Source organism: Equus caballus, chromosome 6, assembly GCF_041296265.1.
Source record: "Equus caballus isolate H_3958 breed thoroughbred chromosome 6, TB-T2T, whole genome shotgun sequence".
Classification (NCBI taxonomy): Eukaryota; Metazoa; Chordata; class Mammalia; order Perissodactyla; family Equidae; genus Equus; species Equus caballus.
In genome coordinates, this window is record NC_091689.1 from 97,757,556 (window position 1) to 97,775,357 (window position 17,802).

Below are 17,802 nucleotides of genomic sequence, written 5' to 3' on the forward strand. Positions count from 1 at the left end.
TAATCTTGGGATATTTTATGAAACGAACGTGAAAATTTAATATGTGAGTTAGAATTATTTGTAATTTTAGATTTGCCTGACGGTCTTCCACATAGCAAGTGCTAAATAAAGCTTTGCAACATGAACATTGTTGGAGGGGACAGTATTAACATGTAGTAATTTTACTAGTGAGGATTATATAGTCTGTTGAATCTAACTTCAAACCCAAAATAAAATGGTCGATTTCTCCTAGGAGCTGAAGTTAAAAGATGAAGAGTGCGAGAGGCTTTCTAAGGTGCGGGACCAGCTGGGGCAGGAGTTGGAGGAGCTCACAGCTAGTCTGTTTGAGGTGGGTCCCTTTATGTCTTGGCCAAGAGCAACGTCTTGATTTTTATATATTGATAGAACTGCTTTTTGAGGGAATCTTGGAAAAAATATGTTTAACTTCAGACTTATTTATAAGTCCTGTAAGAAAAAATAAAATCTTTAAGAAATGTAGAGTCTACAACTTAAAATAATGTGAAAGGGAAAAAATACTATGGGCTACCAGGTTGTTTAAATATGCATGTGTGGAAAGAAGGGAGGTAAATTTTAATTCTGATTTTACCAAGTGTTTAGGGGCTGCTTTAGAGTAACTTTATATGACCCCACAGCAAAGATGGCAAACTACAAAAATGGAGTTATCTGATCAGGGATGGTTTGAGGCATGTTCGTAGGTGCATCTCCTTGTTAGAAGTCACACCTCTTTATCTCCCGCCTGCCACCAGGCCCCAGTTTCCACCCGACTCCAGCAGTGTTTCTCAATAGGGCGCCATTGACGTTGCAGGACACTTAGCATCCTGGTGTTTTAGTGAGGGTCCTCCAAGAAGCAGAACCAATAGTGTGTGTGTATACGTGTATATACACACACAGATACGTGTATACGGGAGAGAAAGTTATATAAAGAGTTGGCTCATGTGAATGTGGAGGCTGGCAAGTCCCAAATTTTCAGGGTGAGTCGGCCAGCTGGAAGCCCAGAAGAGTCAATGGTGTAGTTCCAGACCACGTCCAAAGGCCTGATGACCAGGAGAGCTGAGGGTGCAGTCTGGTCCTGAGGCTGACAGGCTCTACACCAGGAAGAGCTGGTGTTCACTTCAAGTCTGAAGGCAGGAAGAATTCTCACTTATGGGGATCAGCGTTGTGTTCTGTTCAGGCCTTTAACTGATGGGGTGTGGCCCCTCCCATGTTATAGAGGGAAGTCTGCTTGACTCAGTTTACCAATTCAAGTGTTAGTCTCTTTCAGAAACACCCTCACAGAATCACCCAGAATAACGTTTGACCAAATGTCTGGGCACCCGTGGCTCAGTCAAGTTGACACAAAATTAACCATCACACTTGCTTTGCCCAAAATATGCTAGTAATGCTACGTGACATTCTGACAACGCCTAAGTATCAGGGAGAGGTGGCGCTGCTTTGGTTTGGCGCCTCCCCCAGGGAAGACCGTGACCGTCAACATCCCTTATCAGAAGTGTTGATGCGTTACTAGAATGACTAACGTCATTGTGACTTACCAGTGTTTTCTTTTTTCCCCTAAAAATTTGTTCTTAAAACTTGTAATGTAATAAGATTTTAGGGGAAAAATTCCTTCATCTTTTATTATTTATATTTATGCAGCATCTATTTTGGCTTTAGGTATGTGTAGTTGCTTACATTGTGGTAATCCTCATATTCTTTGTACTTTTTCTTTGAATAGCCTCTTTTTGTATTACTCCTAGTCAGTGTAATGGTAGTCAGACTCTCTCAGTGCATATTCCACAAGTTTTATCCTTACAAGTAACATCATAGTGGGTGTCTTCAGACATCTGGGCCCTCTGTGCCCTCTGCTCATATCCCTTCATCCTCTCCTGTTTTGGGGGGGTCGTTTTCCTTTAAAACCGATTTTTCTTTTTTGTTTAGTTAGGTAGTCATCAGAGATGAGAGGAAGATAAATTTAAGGATGGAAGAGTGGGAAGATGAAGATCTGGGGAAGGAGCTATGTGGTACTACATTTCTGTACAGAGAAGGGGTATTCAGGAACATTAGACTTTTTCATCCAATATTGTGGGGCTAGGAGAAGATTTCGTAATGATGTATGTGTGCTAGATGAGAAAGCACACGTTTACGCTCTGTGTGTTGGTTTTGTTTCCTGCCTCCTGCCTGGATCTCAGCCCTGCTTCGCCCCGTCCTCTGTACTTACGTGGATGCTCTGTTAGGTGAGGTGGAAGGAAAACCAACAGCAAGGGGCATTTCCCTCTCTACAGCATTTCTGGTGAAGGACCAGAAATAATGGAAGAGTGGATCTAAGAAACATAGTTTTGGGGTCCCTAAGCTAACAATGGTCAGTAGCCTCGACACTATGTATACTTTCTGGGAGAGAACTTATGTTGATTAAACATGATTTCAGCAATGAAGAAAGTAGTACTTAAACTAATTATTTGTGAATTTTGAAAAAAAGTTCTGAAAGTTTTTCTGTGGTCTGGATTGTGCCTTCATGATGTCGATTACCATTGTCTTATGAAAACATTTTTTTTGCTTGCGTTTTATGTATATATATGTGTGTATAGATTTAAGAATTAAAGATTATTCTGAATAAATTTAGTTTGCACAGTTTTGATAAACTTAACATGTAAATTCGATTTAGCGGTTTATTATCTGTGATGAATAGTCTTGAATATGATTATACTTTGTATGTAGCACAGTTGTCTTAGAAGTCAAATACAAGAATGCTGAAGTTTTACATATTTTCTTTTCTTCAAGTATCTAAGATTTTGAGATATATAAAATGAAATCAGTTGAAAGAACGCTTTATAAGTAGGCTACATTTAACATGGAAAAAAAAGATGAATAGTCTTAAGATGTGTTTTACATTTTGTCAGCCAGTTTTGGTAAATTTCTGATATGCCCAGTTTTCTCTCCATAATGCTATGAGGCATATAAGTGCAAATTATCATCACTTTATCTGTGAGGAGAACGAGGCATACAGGGCTAAGGAGCAGTGCTGGGTCTCAGACGCAGGGCCCTGACCCTGGCTTAAGCACTGTGACCATCGTGAATGGCGCTTCGTTTGTCTCAGGCCACAGAGAAGGAGTCATCGTGGAGGCCTCTCTCCCCTTCGTGTTTGTTGAGCTAGACACGGTTCTAAGAGCATGTATGCTTCCTTGCAAATTATACATGTACACTAACATACCTAATGATGTGTTGCATAAGTTATAGAACAAAAGTTTTAAAAAGTGAGACAATAATAAAAATGCTTAAAATTCTTTGTAATAGTACAAAAATACTTCGTTCTTACTGAAACATCATATATGTGTGTATTTATTTATTTAGTGGAGGAATGTGAATGTTACCTGGTTTTTGAAAATCTCATTTTAACAATTGATGATTCAGATGAAGGTCTCATCTAAGTTTCATTTTTTAAATTAGATGTTCATAATGCAGATATATTGATCCAAATGGAAGAAGTATATCTTTCCTTGTATTAAATCATTATACTAAATTCTCAGTTCCATTGGTATTTATGTGAAGATTTTTCCAGAAAATTCTCTGGTGAATTTATGTCTTCTTTAATACCAATAAATTGTATTTCCAAATTAATCAGAAGATGTTAAATTTAAATGTTATCTTAACCAAAGAGAAAAAAATTCCTTCTTCATTTGAATCACCGCTAACCAGATAGGAAAAAATTCTGTTTTCAAAGTTTGTAAGAGTGTGGTCATGAATATTTGTATCAATCAGAGGTCTGCAGACTGCAGTCTGCAGGGCAAAACCAGCGTGTGTCCACTTTTCTATGGCCTTATGAGCTAAGATCGGTTTTTGCATTTTAAATAGTTGGGGGAAAAAAATAAGAATGTTTTGTGACATAGGAAAACTACATGAAATTCAGATTTCAGCGCCCACACTTTGTGTGTGTGTGTCTGCTCTCAGCAGCTGGGCCGCCACGTGCCGGCCACTGCTCTCTGGCCCTTTATGGGAAGTTCACCAACTCCACGTGCAGATGATGCTTCTGCCGTTTCCAGCGTCGGGATGACAGCTTATCTCTTGATGTCTTTTGTCAGTTTGCAAAATCCTGTTCGTGACCTTCTGAGATACTGTGTCTGCCTCATTCCAGCTTTTCTTTCCGCTTAGGGCTCCAATTACGTGTATGTTACACCTTTTCACTGTATCCTTTCCTTCTCCAGGGGAAGAGTCACCCCAAATTCCAGCTAATTTTTCTGGGTTTACTTCTTCTCCTGATCTTGGACCCCCAATTCTTCACTATTTCGCTTGCTCTCTAATTACCTTCACTTTAAAAAATGTTTTCTAATTGTTCTCCATGAGGTTTGGTCCGAGTTGCATAGTTCACTATTAAAGAAAGCAGAGTCCATTTCCAAACATTTAAACAAATAATCTCTTCACAGCATGAGTTACTTTTGAATTTATAGTTAAGGTGTCACTTATCCTGAAGGATCAGATTAGATATGTTTATTAGTTTGAAAATATCTGCCAAGTCATGGCCTGTTGACAGCCACTCATCATCATAGAAAAATTCAGCAAATCTGAAACATTTTTAAAAGAAAAGTGCTTACCTCTTTAAATTTAGCAGCTCTTAAGGACTGTGATACAAGATAACCAGCATAATTGTGCATGTAAGATTTTCATGGTTAATCTCATCTCATTAGAGAGCGTTGATAGTAAAGCTGCTCTTATATAGACTAACACGGTCTGTAAATTCACGTTCACGGGCACACATAAACTGCGGTGGATCACAGGGCCGAAAAAGCGGATGAACACGTGGGAGCGCCATGTGAACCCGACGTGAAGCGCTCCACTCGCCCACTGCACGGTCGGCAGACCTTTTGTTACATGCCTTTGAACTGGTTTCCTCCCTCCGTCCTTCCCTTTCATCTCAAAAACCATAAGCACGAGTTCTAAATATGTGTTCTTACATCGCAGGGTGTTATCTCGAGCTCTGTGTGTCCTGTGCCAGTCCGTCCTTAATCCTTTATAGGGTTATTCTACACAGCAGAGTAATCTTTTTAAAATGTAAGAGCCTGTCACTCTCTTCCTTAAAAGACCCTAAGGCTTCGTATTATATTTAGAATAAATCCAGAATTCTTTTTTTTGTTTTCCCTGAAGATTGGCACCTGAGCTAGCAACCCTTGCCGATCTTTTGTTTTTTCCTTTTTTTTTCCTCCCCGAGTCCTCCCAGTATGTAGTGGTATATTTTAGTTGTGGGTCCTTCTAGTTGTGGCATGTGGGACGCCGCCTCAAGGTGGCCTGATGAGCGGTGCCATGTCCGCGCCCAGGATCTGAACCGGTGAAACCCTGGGCTGCCAAAGCAGAACGTGAGAACTTAACCACTCAGCCATGGTGCCATCCCCCACCTTTTTTTTTTTCCAGAATTCTTATTCAAATTTTTTTAAATTATTAGAATGGAAACAATGTCAGCTCGTTAAGAAATACTGTATGGAAAAAAGGGAATTAAATACCTTGAGTTTCATGTTTTTAGTACTAAGAATTAGGGCCTTATTTAAAGGGTGACTTCTGATTTGCCTTCTTAGATTGCTCTGCATGAAAGTGTCACAATGTCATTTTGTGGACGTTTTGTTGGAAGCTCCAAGCTTCTCGGCTCTCGTTCCTGTAAATGGTGACGTTATTGATGTGATAATGTTTTTACTTGTCCCTTCTGTGTGTCTTTGCTGTGACAAATGGGGTGAATGTATATAGTGAGAGCACATGACAGACGCCTGACTGCGGAGGAGCTGGGTGTGGCGTGCGGGTCACACGTCCTCCTTCATCACCTTCAGTCTTGGCGCAGCAGGGTCCAACTGGCGGTCAGTGCGGTGCCCCTGGTGCTGGGGCCCAAGGGAGGTTTCTGTCTGATGACAGCTGCGGTCGCGGGTTGGTGGGGAACGCTCGTTTTCAGGCTGCATCTTGGTGGTGTAGACGCCTGCTGGAAGGGTTTGGAAACACATACTGATGGGTTGTTTCCAGAATCTGTGATTGTCGCTTTTCAGGAGGCTCACAAGATGGTGCGAGAAGCGAACGTCAAGCAGGCGGCCGCGGAGAAGCAGCTGCAGGAGGCGCAGGGGAAGGTGAGCGGCGGGCGGGTGGCCGGGGCTGCTGCTGTGGGACGCGGTCAGCACCGTGCGCTCCAGCTGTGAGCCCGCGGAGAAGCAGCTGCTGTGGGACGCGGTCGGCACCGTGCGCTCCAGCTGTGAGCCCGCGGAGACGCAGCTGCTGTGGGACGCGGTCGGCACCGTGCGCTCCAGCTGTGAGCCCGCGGAGAAGCAGCTGCTGTGGGACGCGGTCGGCACCGTGCGCTCCAGCTGTGAGCCCGCGGAGACGCAGCTGCTGTGGGACGCGGTCGGCACCGTGCGCTCCAGCTGTGAGCCCGCGGAGAAGCAGCTGCTGTGGGACGCGGTCGGCACCGTGCGCTCCAGCTGTGAGCCCGCGGAGAAGCAGCTGCTGTGGGACGCGGTCGGCACCGTGCGCTCCAGCTGTGAGCCCGCGGAGAAGCAGCTGCTGTGGGACGCGGTCGGCACCGTGCGCTCCAGCTGTGAGCCCGCGCTTGCCTTGGGAGGTCTGCGCACCTAAAGACGAGGAAGGCTACTGCGCAGACCTAGCGGGCGGTGAACGCTTGGTCCGTCTGTGTTGGAGCCGGATGAGTCAGGCTCTTGTGGATCACGTGTGTGTCAGGGATTGTATATTCACATTTTAGAGCTGGTAATGTTTCTTATCCTAATTCCCTGGAAAAATTGCCGGAATGTTACTAGATTTTACTGTTCAGGGATGAACTACAACTACTCATAAGCTATTATATTTTGAAGATTTTGAAACTTCACATAAATTAAAGGTTAGACATGATAATTTAAAAAAGTTCGTTGACCTTGTGAATAGTAGCTGAATCCAAACCATAGGGAAACATCAAAAAACTCGATTTTACTTTCCTTTTATTACTCCACAGGAAGTGCAAATTAAACTTGTATTTCATTTTTGAAGGGAAAGTGCTTTGACCAAGTTGCTAACATTTAGCTGCATCTGTCATAAAACCTGTTTGGTGTGTGCAACAGTGTTGATTTCTTTTCAAGATTGATGTACTTCAAGCCGAAGTAGCTGCCTTGAAGACACTTGTGTTGTCTAGTTCTCCAACATCCCCGACGCAGGAGCCTCTGCCCGGAGGAAGGACAGCGTTTAAGAAGGGGCACGTGAGAAACAAAAGCACCAGCAGTGCCATGAGCTCCGGCCCCCAGGACCTCAGCGTGGTGCAGCCCATCGTGAAGGACTGCAGAGAGGTAACGGGCCGCCCGGCGCTGTCCACGCCCACCCGTCCTTCCGTCCTCCTCGCCCAGGCCCCTCGGGTTTGCCAGCAGCATTGCCAGTACCACTCATGCAGTGTTAGGACGGGCCTTTATGCGGGGCTGGTGCTGTCAGGATCCCTCAGTTCCGTCCTCTGTCCAATCATGCAGTGTTAGGACAGGCCTTTATGCAGGGCTGGTGCTGTCAGGATCCCTCAGTTCCGTCCTCTGTCCAATCATGCAGTGTTAGGACAGGCCTTTATGCAGGGCTGGTGCTGTCAGGATCCCTCAGTTCCGTCCTCTGTCCAATCATGCAGTGTTAGGACAGGCCTTTATGCGGGGCTGGTGCTGTCAGGATCCCTCAGTTCCGTCCTCTGTCCACTCATGCAGTGTTAGGACGGGCCTTTATGCGGGGCTGGTGCTGTCAGGATCCCTCAGTTCCGTCCTCTGTCCGGCCGGCCTTGGAGGACCTGCTGGAACCTGGAAGTGTCTGAAGCTCGCTGTTTCTAGTTCAGGGAGCGAGCTGCCGTGAGTTGTGTAAAGGAGAGTGGGTGGCTTTAGTGCTTTAGTGATCTGGCTGGGTGCTCTGACAAAATGTTGATATAAGAACTTGTGAAAATGAGGTGTTTTCTGAAGAATAGTGTTTTGCTTTTATACTTCAATTCTGGGAGAAGTGGAATCGTGTCTCACTGAGGGAATCTTAGAGTTAATTCAGATATTTAAGCAACAAAAATCAAATAACGGTACGTAGCTTTATCATTTTAAAAGATATGTTATAAAGATACTTGAGATAATGTAGACCTGTTTTGAGCTGTTTTGAGTAAGAATTATATGTGAAATATTGTTTTGTTTAATCATTGCGTGTGGTGTGAACCCATTCCCAAGGAGATTGATCGGTAATTGGTGGAGTGGCCCTCCTGTTTTGTCCTAAAAGCTGTATTTTACATGGTTGAATTCAAGTCCATCATTGACCTTTAAGAAGCTGTGTGTGCTCATTCAGTTAAACTTGTGCATGGAACCCAGGAGTTTATTAAATTGAATAACCAAGGTTCTTACCTATTTTAATTGAATTACATTTTGTTTAATTATTATAAAAACATGCTAGTGAGAGAGAAGGTCAATACTTCATCAAATCTGAATGTGACGAAATCTAAAATTCGCACTAGTTCCTGTTAAGTATTTAAGAAACTTTTTTTAGTCATTACTTTAATTCTAATTTCTTTTGAATTTAAATAACATTTTTAATTGCTTGGCACAACTTGTAATTTTTCTGTGGTTTCTCTGTGTGTATAATTATGTACCTTTTTTCCTATTGTTTACACTAACAAAATTTAAATGCTTTTTCATATGGAACATTTTAAAGTTTTGTTTTTAGTTTATGAAATTTCTTAAAGTATGAGTAGGTGGCATATAACTTCAAAAGAATAACTTTTTGCTTTCCAGATATATTCCGTATCTAATGTTTTGTGAAAAACTTGTCAAAAAGTTTTATTAGACAAAAGAAACACATAAATTTGGCCTGTGTAAGTCTTAGAAAAAGATGTAACAATCTGAGAGGAAATGAAATGTGTCCGTGTTTCTATAGAAGATGTGATGGGGGCAAGGCCACGACATCGGCAGCATTTAAAGCGCCCGTGCGTGTGCAGGCTGCCATCAGTCCCCAGGATGTGAAGTTGAGCTTTTACTGGTTCCTTGCTCTGTAGCCTTGGGCAAGTTCCTTTCTCTCTCTACGCCCTGGGTTCCTTGTCTATAAAAATGTCTGTCTTGCGCAGCTGTGAGGATTAAATGTTTGTGATAAGTGCTGACCATAGTTCCTGGCACAGAGTCACATCTTAATAAATAGTTTAGGTTACTGCCTGTGAACTAGAATCTTGCCTCAGAACACCACTTATCTGCTCTGGGGTTAATGACCATTCAAGGGTAAATTTTACAAAGAAATTGAATTTGAAAAAGTAAGTATGGCATATCTGCTATTGTTTTTATCCTTTTGCCTTCAGCTTTGATCCAGGGGACGTATGGATGCTCACTGAGACTGCCGTGGTACCCCTTAAAGGAAAGTCAGTGGGGAAGGTTGGGTACACTGGGCCTTTGTCACTCCAACTGGGGTCCCTGACGTCTGATGGGGCTGAGCCAGAGGCCACAGCTGTACTCAGCGCCCCCTGCTTCTGGACCAGAGTGCACAGCGCTGCAGACAATGAGGGACAGTGCTCGAGTGGGCGGCCAGTGTAGGGGCAGCTTTGTGTTCTGAGGGGGGTGTTCAGCGGGGCTGAGGGAATTCATAGGGAAGAGTACTTGGGGAAAATCTATTATAAGGGGAATGGGGAGAGGGACCCTCGAAGAGTGAAGAGGAAGGCAGAGCCGGCCTGTGGCTGATGGCTCAGCTGGCAGTTGTTGGATGTCCACGTGCCCACACACATCTAAGTAAATGTCATCTTTTAGGCTGGTCAGTTTAGGAGGCTGTCTGGGTGCTGCTTTTAGTCTTGCTGCTTGTACAGTGACCGCTTTGGAAATTCTTTTGGAAAGGGCTTCAGGTAATAGCAGAACAATTAGTGTCATTTTTCACCCCAAACTTGGTTTCACAGTTTAGTCAGGCTCGGTTTATTTGAACCCTTTATTTGATCAACTTGGATCCAGATTGCTTTTTGATTATTTTCCGTGTAGACCTGTCGTCGCTCTGTGTGTTCACAGCAGTTGCACATTGCTGTGAGTGGAGTCCCGACATTCTGTTTTTGGGGTGAGGTGATGGCAGCCTCATCGCTCACATAGTGGATAGCTTGGAAAGGGCCCACTAGTCATGCGGGAGTTTGGATTTTAAAAAGAAAATTGCTCCCATGTATTAAAACTAATCGAGAACTGTTCAATTTGCTATTTTAAATACAGAGTATTTTTTTTCAGTCATGTTTAAATTAAATTTTGGTTTTATAAAGTGATTTTTTATAAAGTGTTTGTGCTTTTTAAAAAGTGATTTGTGTCTTTTTGGTTTGTTTATCAGGCTGACTTGTCTCTGTATAATGAGTTCAGATCTTGGAAGGACGAGCCCACAATGGACAGAACGTGTCCTTTCTTAGACAAAATCTATCAGGAGGATATCTTTCCGTGTTTAACATTCTCAAAAAGTGAGGTAATTTTTAAAAAATTTTAGTAGGAATGCATCAGAGTTGTTTGTATAACTTTACTGAATCCTGTTGTGTATTTTAATATCTCCTACATGAATAAGTCCTTGTCAAGTGTCACGTTTCACACTTTCTCCGCTCCGCATCAGGAGTGTCGTGAGTTCTTGGCATTGGTTGCTGAGCACCTTCCTTGTTTGAGCGGAGGGTCCTTCGCACGGCCGCGTGTGTGGGGTTGGAGTGAAGTGTGAAATGTGTGTTGGGGTGGGGCCTGTTTCTCGACTCTCAGCTCAGGGTTCAGCGTCCAGGAAGTTCCCTGTGCTCTGAGCTGTTGGCTGGGTTTATCTGTACCTGATAAAAGTCATATTGAGTTTCTTTAGCTTTAAAACCGGAAAAAATGCCATCCTTGCCTGTGTCACAGAGTTAAGAGGATAAAATGAAGTGAATTAAGTAGATGCATCTGCATAGTGCCTTAAATTTTCTAAAAGTTTTTGTAAGGTCATAATTTTAATTTGTTCTTACATGTGAAGGCTTGTCTACAAATATCCTTCAGTCACCGTTTAGGACATGGGACGCTGGGAGTCTTGGTTGACTCTTCGGAGGATTTGCTCATAAGCTTGCTCGTGAGGGGTTAGGGCAGTGCTGAGCCCTGGTGTGCCCCTGTGTGTTCACCACGGTTCTGCCTGCTCCGGCATTCGGAGTCAGTCCTCCTGCCGGACTGAGGGTTTGCCTTTGCGTCTGTTCTTTGTCAGTTGCTTCCAGCTCCTTCTGGGTATTTAATATTGGATAATTCAGTTACTTCTTTTATAGACTCACTCTTGTGCACATAAATGTAAGTTCAGAAAATATATAGCTATAATTAGTATATATTGTTGTATTGTGAATGACCAGTGTTGAAAACATTGCATGCATTTCGCAAAATAAAGCATTAGGATATTTATTTCTTAGTGGCGTTAACAGTGCGTGTTAATTGCGGGTTGCAGAGACTGGAATCAGTGCTTTCACCTTCTTCCAGATGAGGAGAAAAGTTGCTCAGCTGTAACTGACTCACCTTTCATGACGATTTTTGAGTTATAAAAGCGCTCTGGCTGAGGTTACATGGTTTCTGTCTTCTTTGTTGGCTAAGGCCAAGCTAGTGGAACTTGGGGAAAGAATAATTTTAAAAATCAGTTTACTATAGAATACATTTTGATATTTTTCTGCAGCATAGCGTCTAATACTTTTCATTTTTCTGAAGTTGGCTTCGGCTGTGCTGGAGGCTGTGGAAAACAACACTCTGAGCATTGAGCCAGTGGGATTACAGCCCATCCGGTTTGTGAAGGCTTCTGCAGTCGAATGTGGAGGACCAAAGTGAGTTTTTAAAACCAAGTCTTGTGAAAGAAACTGAGTTTTAAAAATTGTGTGTATTGTAATTATTTAGTTTTTCTAGTTTTAAATGTGGTTAAATTTCTAGTTTTCTATTTAGCATCTGTGCAGCTCAGACAGGGTAGGATATAGCATTTCAAATTAGCACCAAAGGAGTCCCCTTTTAAATTACCAAAATATACATGTATGTATGTTAGGGATCCAGGTGGACGAGGGGTAGAAGTGTGTTTTTTTTAACCTGACGTCATGATGTACCAGTTGATCATGAATCGCTTTAGTGGGTCATAAGCAGAACTTTTGTGTGTAGCATGCATCTGTACAGCTGTGTGTCCTGGGTTTCTCCCTGAGGGTTACCACCAGAAACGGTGTGGGGAGACAGTGAATGAGACACAGTTCTGTCTAGCACGATTGGTCCTCTCCTCTCTTCCTGACATTGTGAAGGGTTCTCACTGTGGTGAGTGAGCAGTCCTGTCTTCCGTCAGTGAGGGAGGTTTGGCAGCTACACACCTGCAGAGGTACACTCCGTGTTTCACAGCAGGACACGCCTTTCCATCCAGCCCGTGGAGGAGTCAAGACTGAAACCAACAGTACCTAAAACCTTTGGCGTGGCTGTTTGGAGAGTGACTTGGAAAGATTTTGAGGAAGCTGCTCAGTTGGCGGTTAAGAACCAAATCAGTGCAGGGGACTGGAAAGCCCAGGAGAGCCCAGGAGGCAGTGAGTGACAGTGAGGGTCGTGTTGAAGACGGAAGAGGAGGGGCTGGTGGAGATGAAGCAGCGGGTCTGTGTGAAAGCCTGCCAGGAGGTGTGTGGTCCTTCTGTTTCCTGTTGTGCACATCGCGCTCTCAGCAGGCCAACACAGTGCTGGCATTCGGTGACTGTTTGTGGAGGTGACTTAGTCCTGTGTCTGTGAGCCACATGCCCACGCGCCTCGGGTCCTGTTTTACCCTCCCCCAGTGCCACCCCTGTAGCAGGTGGCCTTAAATTTGGAGAAGGGATTGACATTCCTAAATTCTCCTCCTCAACAAACGCCTGAGTATTTTTATCCTGATCATTAAATTAGCAGTTTTCGTACTTTGTGTATGTTATGTTTTATTTTAAATATAGCATATGGCAGTTTCTATTGTAGGATTTTAAATTTGTGCCTGCATTTACATATCACACATATTATACATGTGCACATATCATTAAATGATGACAAATGAGGATATCAGTTAAAATAGATTTAGTATTTAGTCAAATAATTATGCAGATTAGGTTTAAGGATATTGTGCGTGTGGAATGGGACCAGGAGCCAAGGTGTTTGTGGTGCGTATTGTGTGCGAAAATTCAAGGGAGATATGGTCCCTGTCATGAGCAGTGGAGCTTGGCCCTGGCCCAGCTCTCATGGGCTTGGTGTGAAGTCAGCACTAAATGAAGGACACCGTTCTGCGGGAATTTGGCGGACAAGCTCTGTCCAGTGGTGGTGACCAGGGACTGTTCTCGGGCGGAAGGAGGTGTGTCTGCGTTTTTGGAGCGTGGGTAGAGATTGGATAGATGAAGAACAGTGCATGTGACCGAAGGCTGGAAACAAGAACAGTGTGTTCAGAGGAGGTGAGGAAAGGAGAGATGGGACAAATCTTAAGAAGGAAAAGTTAGGAGATGATCATGTTCAGTGGGGAAATGGTGTAAATTAGTTCCAGGAGGGGCGTGTACGCAGAACAGCGGCTGCTCTTCCTGGAGCCGTGGTTAAGCTTGTCCTAGACCCTCAGGCCCAAAGGGCGGGGCTTTGTCCTTGTTGTCCCTGGCCCAGCCTCTGGAACAGACCCGGGACGTGGCTGGTTCTCAAACACCTGTTTTCTTACTGAAGGAGTATATGGTTTGTACAGAAGGTGGGGGCAAAATGCTTCTCATTTTAAACAACTAAACTTTATCATTATTTTACAGAAAATGTGCTCTCACTGGCCTGAGTAAGTCCTGTAAACACAGAATTAAGTTAGGGGACTCAAGCAACTATTATTATATTTCTCCTTTTTGCAGATACAGGGTAAGTACCTTAACCATGGGTTCTGATAAAGCTCGCTCTGAGGTGAGATGGTGGGCTATTGGTGACCTTTTCTCCTTTTGGCCTAGATCACTTCTGTGTGTAACTTTTTTACGTACATTCGGTACATTCAGCAGGGACTTGTGAAACAGCAGGATGGTGAGTGTTCTTAATTTGATTTAAAATATTTACGTGAAAGTTCAGTAAAAAATTTAGAGCATGGTAGTAATGCTCAAATAAACTTTATTATTGGTACATTTATATTGAATCTTTTTTATAGTTCTGATAAAATGTGTGTGGAATTTGGGAACAAAATGTCTCTTAAAACACACTGTATTTCGTCCTTATATTTGCCTCATTTACTCTAATTTTGATTTTCAAGTAGGATCACGTGTAACTGTTCAGGGGTATGTGATAAACCAGACGGCAAATGTGAGGGGAGAGCAAAGCTCATGAAGTTCACTCCTTAAGAAATAAAAGTGAGTGAGTTCTAGGTGTGGCCAGATTTATTTTAATTGGTAGAAACCACGGGGAGCTAACACAGTTTTTTTCTGTATTTTCTACTTTCACGTGTGCATTAATAAAGCAGTCAAGAGGATAATTCTGAGAGGAATAAAGACTGCTGTGTTCTGAATCTAAATTCAGATTACTGTATTCTAAGTCAGCAGAAACGTGCAGATGATAGACACAGGAGAGCCAGCCTTGCGCAGGTGTTTTGGTATTTTTCATGTGGTCTTTCATGATTACTGATAGCTTCATAGTGACTGTCGTAAATACCAGGCACGAAGCGAACGTGGCCTGACGACCCCAGAGCAGTGTTTCTCAAGGATGCGTGACTGTTATAAACCAGAAACAGCAAGTCCTGGGCTGGGGCAAGTCCACGCCCGCTTTCCATTTGAAGTTGTGGGAAATTTCCTGTTGATTGTGTTTTCAGGCACTGAAAATATTCTTATACTTAAAAACTAGTAGAAGCCGACTATCTTTCAATCATGTAAACCAGTGCATCTTAAATCTGTAGAAAAATGAGTTATGCTGGTGAAAATTTAGTATTTCTCAAGCTCTGGTATGTTGAGAATGGTCATATTTACTTAGAATCCAGTATGATTAGATTTTAATGCCTATTAAAGAATGGGGTGAATCTTGTCTCTAATTAATGTTGAATTTCAAAAGGCTGTGTAGCTAAAAGGAGTCTTTAAACTGTACAGTTCGACCTGTGACTTCAGTAAAACTGAAGTCTTTGTGTACCTGTCAGTGGGTAATAGGATTTTAGGTGGAGAACAGATGATTTATGTTAGGTTACATTGTCCAGCACGTTTTTCTCCTTGTTCAAATAAGAAGTTTTCTAGGAAAGACTAAAAGATAATTTACTTCATGAAAATAAGAAGAAATTGTCGTGAGTGTAGAGATGATGATAAAGTGGTGTCTTCTGTGGTTTCTGTCCCTTTTCCACTTCATGGTACTTGGAACACGTCATATTGTGTGGGTTTGTGGTAAATAAATATTATTAATTTTAAAGTCTGTGTGTTATTTGTGCCTTGTACCAAAAAGGATTTAGGGCAACTGAGTCTAAAGCAGAGTTTGTCAGCCTTGGTACTACTGACATTTGGGCTGGATAGTTCTTCACTGGGGGGGCTGTCTCGTGCCTCGTGGGGTGCTCCGCAGCGTCCTGGGCTTTACTCAGTAGATGCCAGTAGTGAAAAGTATATCCAGACACTGCCAGATGCACCCCTGGGGACAGAATCCCCCCCAGTTGAGAACCACTGATCTGAATCAGTCTAATCTGATCATATGTCAGAGGAGGAAGACGTCTACATTTATTTTCATTTCTAATTTGTGCCATATGCAAAACCTTTCCCTGTTATTATTCACAAAGAATGTTAGAGTTCCTGGATCGTCTCTTCTTTCTCTTTTTTTCCTGTTTACTCTCTGTTAGTGTTAATTAAGAGTGAAATGGTGAAGATGTAGCAAACTAGGGCAAGAAGATCTATACGTTAGATAGTAACTCTTGAATAACAGAACATTGAGTGTGATTACTTAGGAAGGCAACAGCGTTGCCATTTACTCAGGACACTGAAATATCCACCTTCTGTTGGGCTAAAGTGATAGTCATTGATGTGTCTAACAAATACAGTCATGCACCTCCTAATGACGTTTCTGTCAATAGTGGACCGCATATATGATGGTGGTCCCGTAAGATGAGTACCATAGAGCCTAGGTGTGTAGTGGGCTGTACCATCTAGGTTTGTGTAAGTGCACTCTGTGATGTTCACACAATGACAAAGTCACTTAAGGACACATTTCTCAGAATGTTTCCTTGTTGTTAAGTGATGCGTGACTGTAGTTTTGGCAAAACTGGTAAATATTACTTCTTTATTCATAAAACTGGGCTGCTCACAAATACTTGAAAAAGTTTGTGTGAAATAGTGATAGAAGATGGAGGCATTAGGTATGTCATCAGGAAATGTCCACTTGGCATTTTAGCTAAAGTTTCAGTGAAACACATTAAAAATGATTAAGATGGTATTTTATGATTTATGTGTCTCTCTTTTTTGTTTGTATAGTTGATCAGATGTTTTGGGAAGTTATGCAGTTGAGAAAAGAGATGTCATTGGCAAAGCTGGGATATTTCAAAGAGGAACTCTGATGCTCTGCCTGGGACCATGCATGAACCTCCCTGAATATCTGGAAAATGGCTGGATATTTTTATGGTTACTTGATATTTATTTCCAAGGAGTGGGCCCAAGACTTGTTCCCGCTTTTGCAAATTACACTAAGAAGTACTGTGATTTCTTTTAAATTGACCTATGCTGTGTTTGCTTATTCTTTAGTTGAACACACTATAAAGAACTACAGGTAATTGCTAGAGATTGTAATTTATAGTTGCAAAAAAAAAGCACTAAATAAATAAATGAATGTTTGAATGTGTTTTGCTTTCTCTTCTAGCTCTGACATGCAAATAGGGTACTGAATTGTGGTTTCCAACCTGCATAGCTTCCCGAGAGTGCAAGGAAGGAGGCTGAGTGGACAGGATCAGCTCCCGGCCCCCACTAGAGTGGCTGTGTTTTCATGTGTTTTATATATTAGGCTTCCAAAAAGATTATTTACAGAAAGCAAAAAGGAGAAATGAGAAACCGCTTCAGTCTCTCTGTCGAGAGCTGCTGTTGACACTCGTGAAGAATAATAGCCTTCCAGCTCTCAGGTGTTTTCTACCTACATATGCATATTTCTGAAACAAAAAGTAGACTTTTTTGCTTTTTTTTCCCCTTAAATATTTTTTACACATCTTAATCACCTCAAGGTTTTGACTATGGGATGTTAACATAATTTAGCTAATTGTGTTTGGAGATTAGGTGGTTTTACGATTTTTTTTTTTTTCATATCCTAATGCTGTGGTGAGTATCCTTATGCATACTTCTCTTCATGTTGTTGGAGTGTTTCCTTCATGTAGACACCTGGAAGTAGAGTCGTTGGGTCAAGCGAGGTGTATGTGTTTTAAACTATTTGATCTGCTTTGCCAGATTGTCCTCTGTGTAAGTTGAACCAATTTATTTTCACAGCAGCAGTGTTTGAGAGGGCTGGTTTTCTGAAGATGGTTGGTTTTTAATCCTGTCTCAAAGGTTGGTCAACCTTAGGGGTAGAAGACTCAGTCACCAGGATGGATGGGAGTCCACAGGAAACGGGTATTTGAGAATGGCTTGTTGTGGTGGAAACCATCATTACCGTCCTCAGCCCAAGAATCTGAAATTGAACATGAAAAGAACTTTGAAACTAGAGTTTATGTCCTGATAGTTAGTCAGTCTAATGTGAGGGCTTAATAAAAATGTGCCCCGACTTTCAAAGCTTCAGAAGATTTCCCACACAACGATGCAAATTAAAAACGCTTTTGGAGAGTTACTTAAATAAAAAGAGAAATCCAGGAGATGTTACAAGAGACTTGGGGAGAGTGACTACATACTCAGGGAAAATTTGCTGATGACTTTAAAGGAATAAATGAAAAGGAAGGCTAAAGAAAATAAGGAACAGAAAGTATATC

General features: G+C 42.4%; 1 protein-coding gene across 18 annotated transcripts in view; it reads left to right on the top strand.

Annotated features, from left to right (window-relative positions):
• RAB3IP (RAB3A interacting protein) overlaps positions 1-16,690 on the top strand; it is a 41,802-nt gene extending 25,112 nt beyond the window's left edge. For 4 of the 18 annotated variants that reach the window (XR_011440199.1, XR_011440200.1, XR_011440201.1 and 1 more), the window contains 9 exons: positions 233-328; positions 5,994-6,071; positions 7,068-7,271; positions 10,267-10,395; positions 11,622-11,734; positions 12,285-12,551; positions 13,673-13,772; positions 13,859-13,928; positions 16,331-16,690. Coding sequence is in view for 8 of the 18 variants with exons in the window: in XM_023643996.2 (XP_023499764.1) it covers positions 233-328; positions 5,994-6,071; positions 7,068-7,271; positions 10,267-10,395; positions 11,622-11,734; positions 13,673-13,772; positions 13,859-13,928; positions 16,331-16,413 (873 nt within the window). In the remaining 10 variants the exon portion in view is untranslated. Of the gene's footprint in view, positions 1-232; positions 329-5,993; positions 6,072-7,067; positions 7,401-7,468; positions 10,396-11,621; positions 11,735-12,284; positions 12,552-13,672; positions 13,773-13,858; positions 13,929-14,151; positions 14,249-16,330 lie in introns of all 18 variants that reach the window. The other 14 variants (XM_023643998.2, XM_070271923.1, XM_070271924.1 and 11 more) reach the window with 6 other exon arrangements.
• Positions 16,691-17,802: the final 1,112 nt, after the last annotated feature.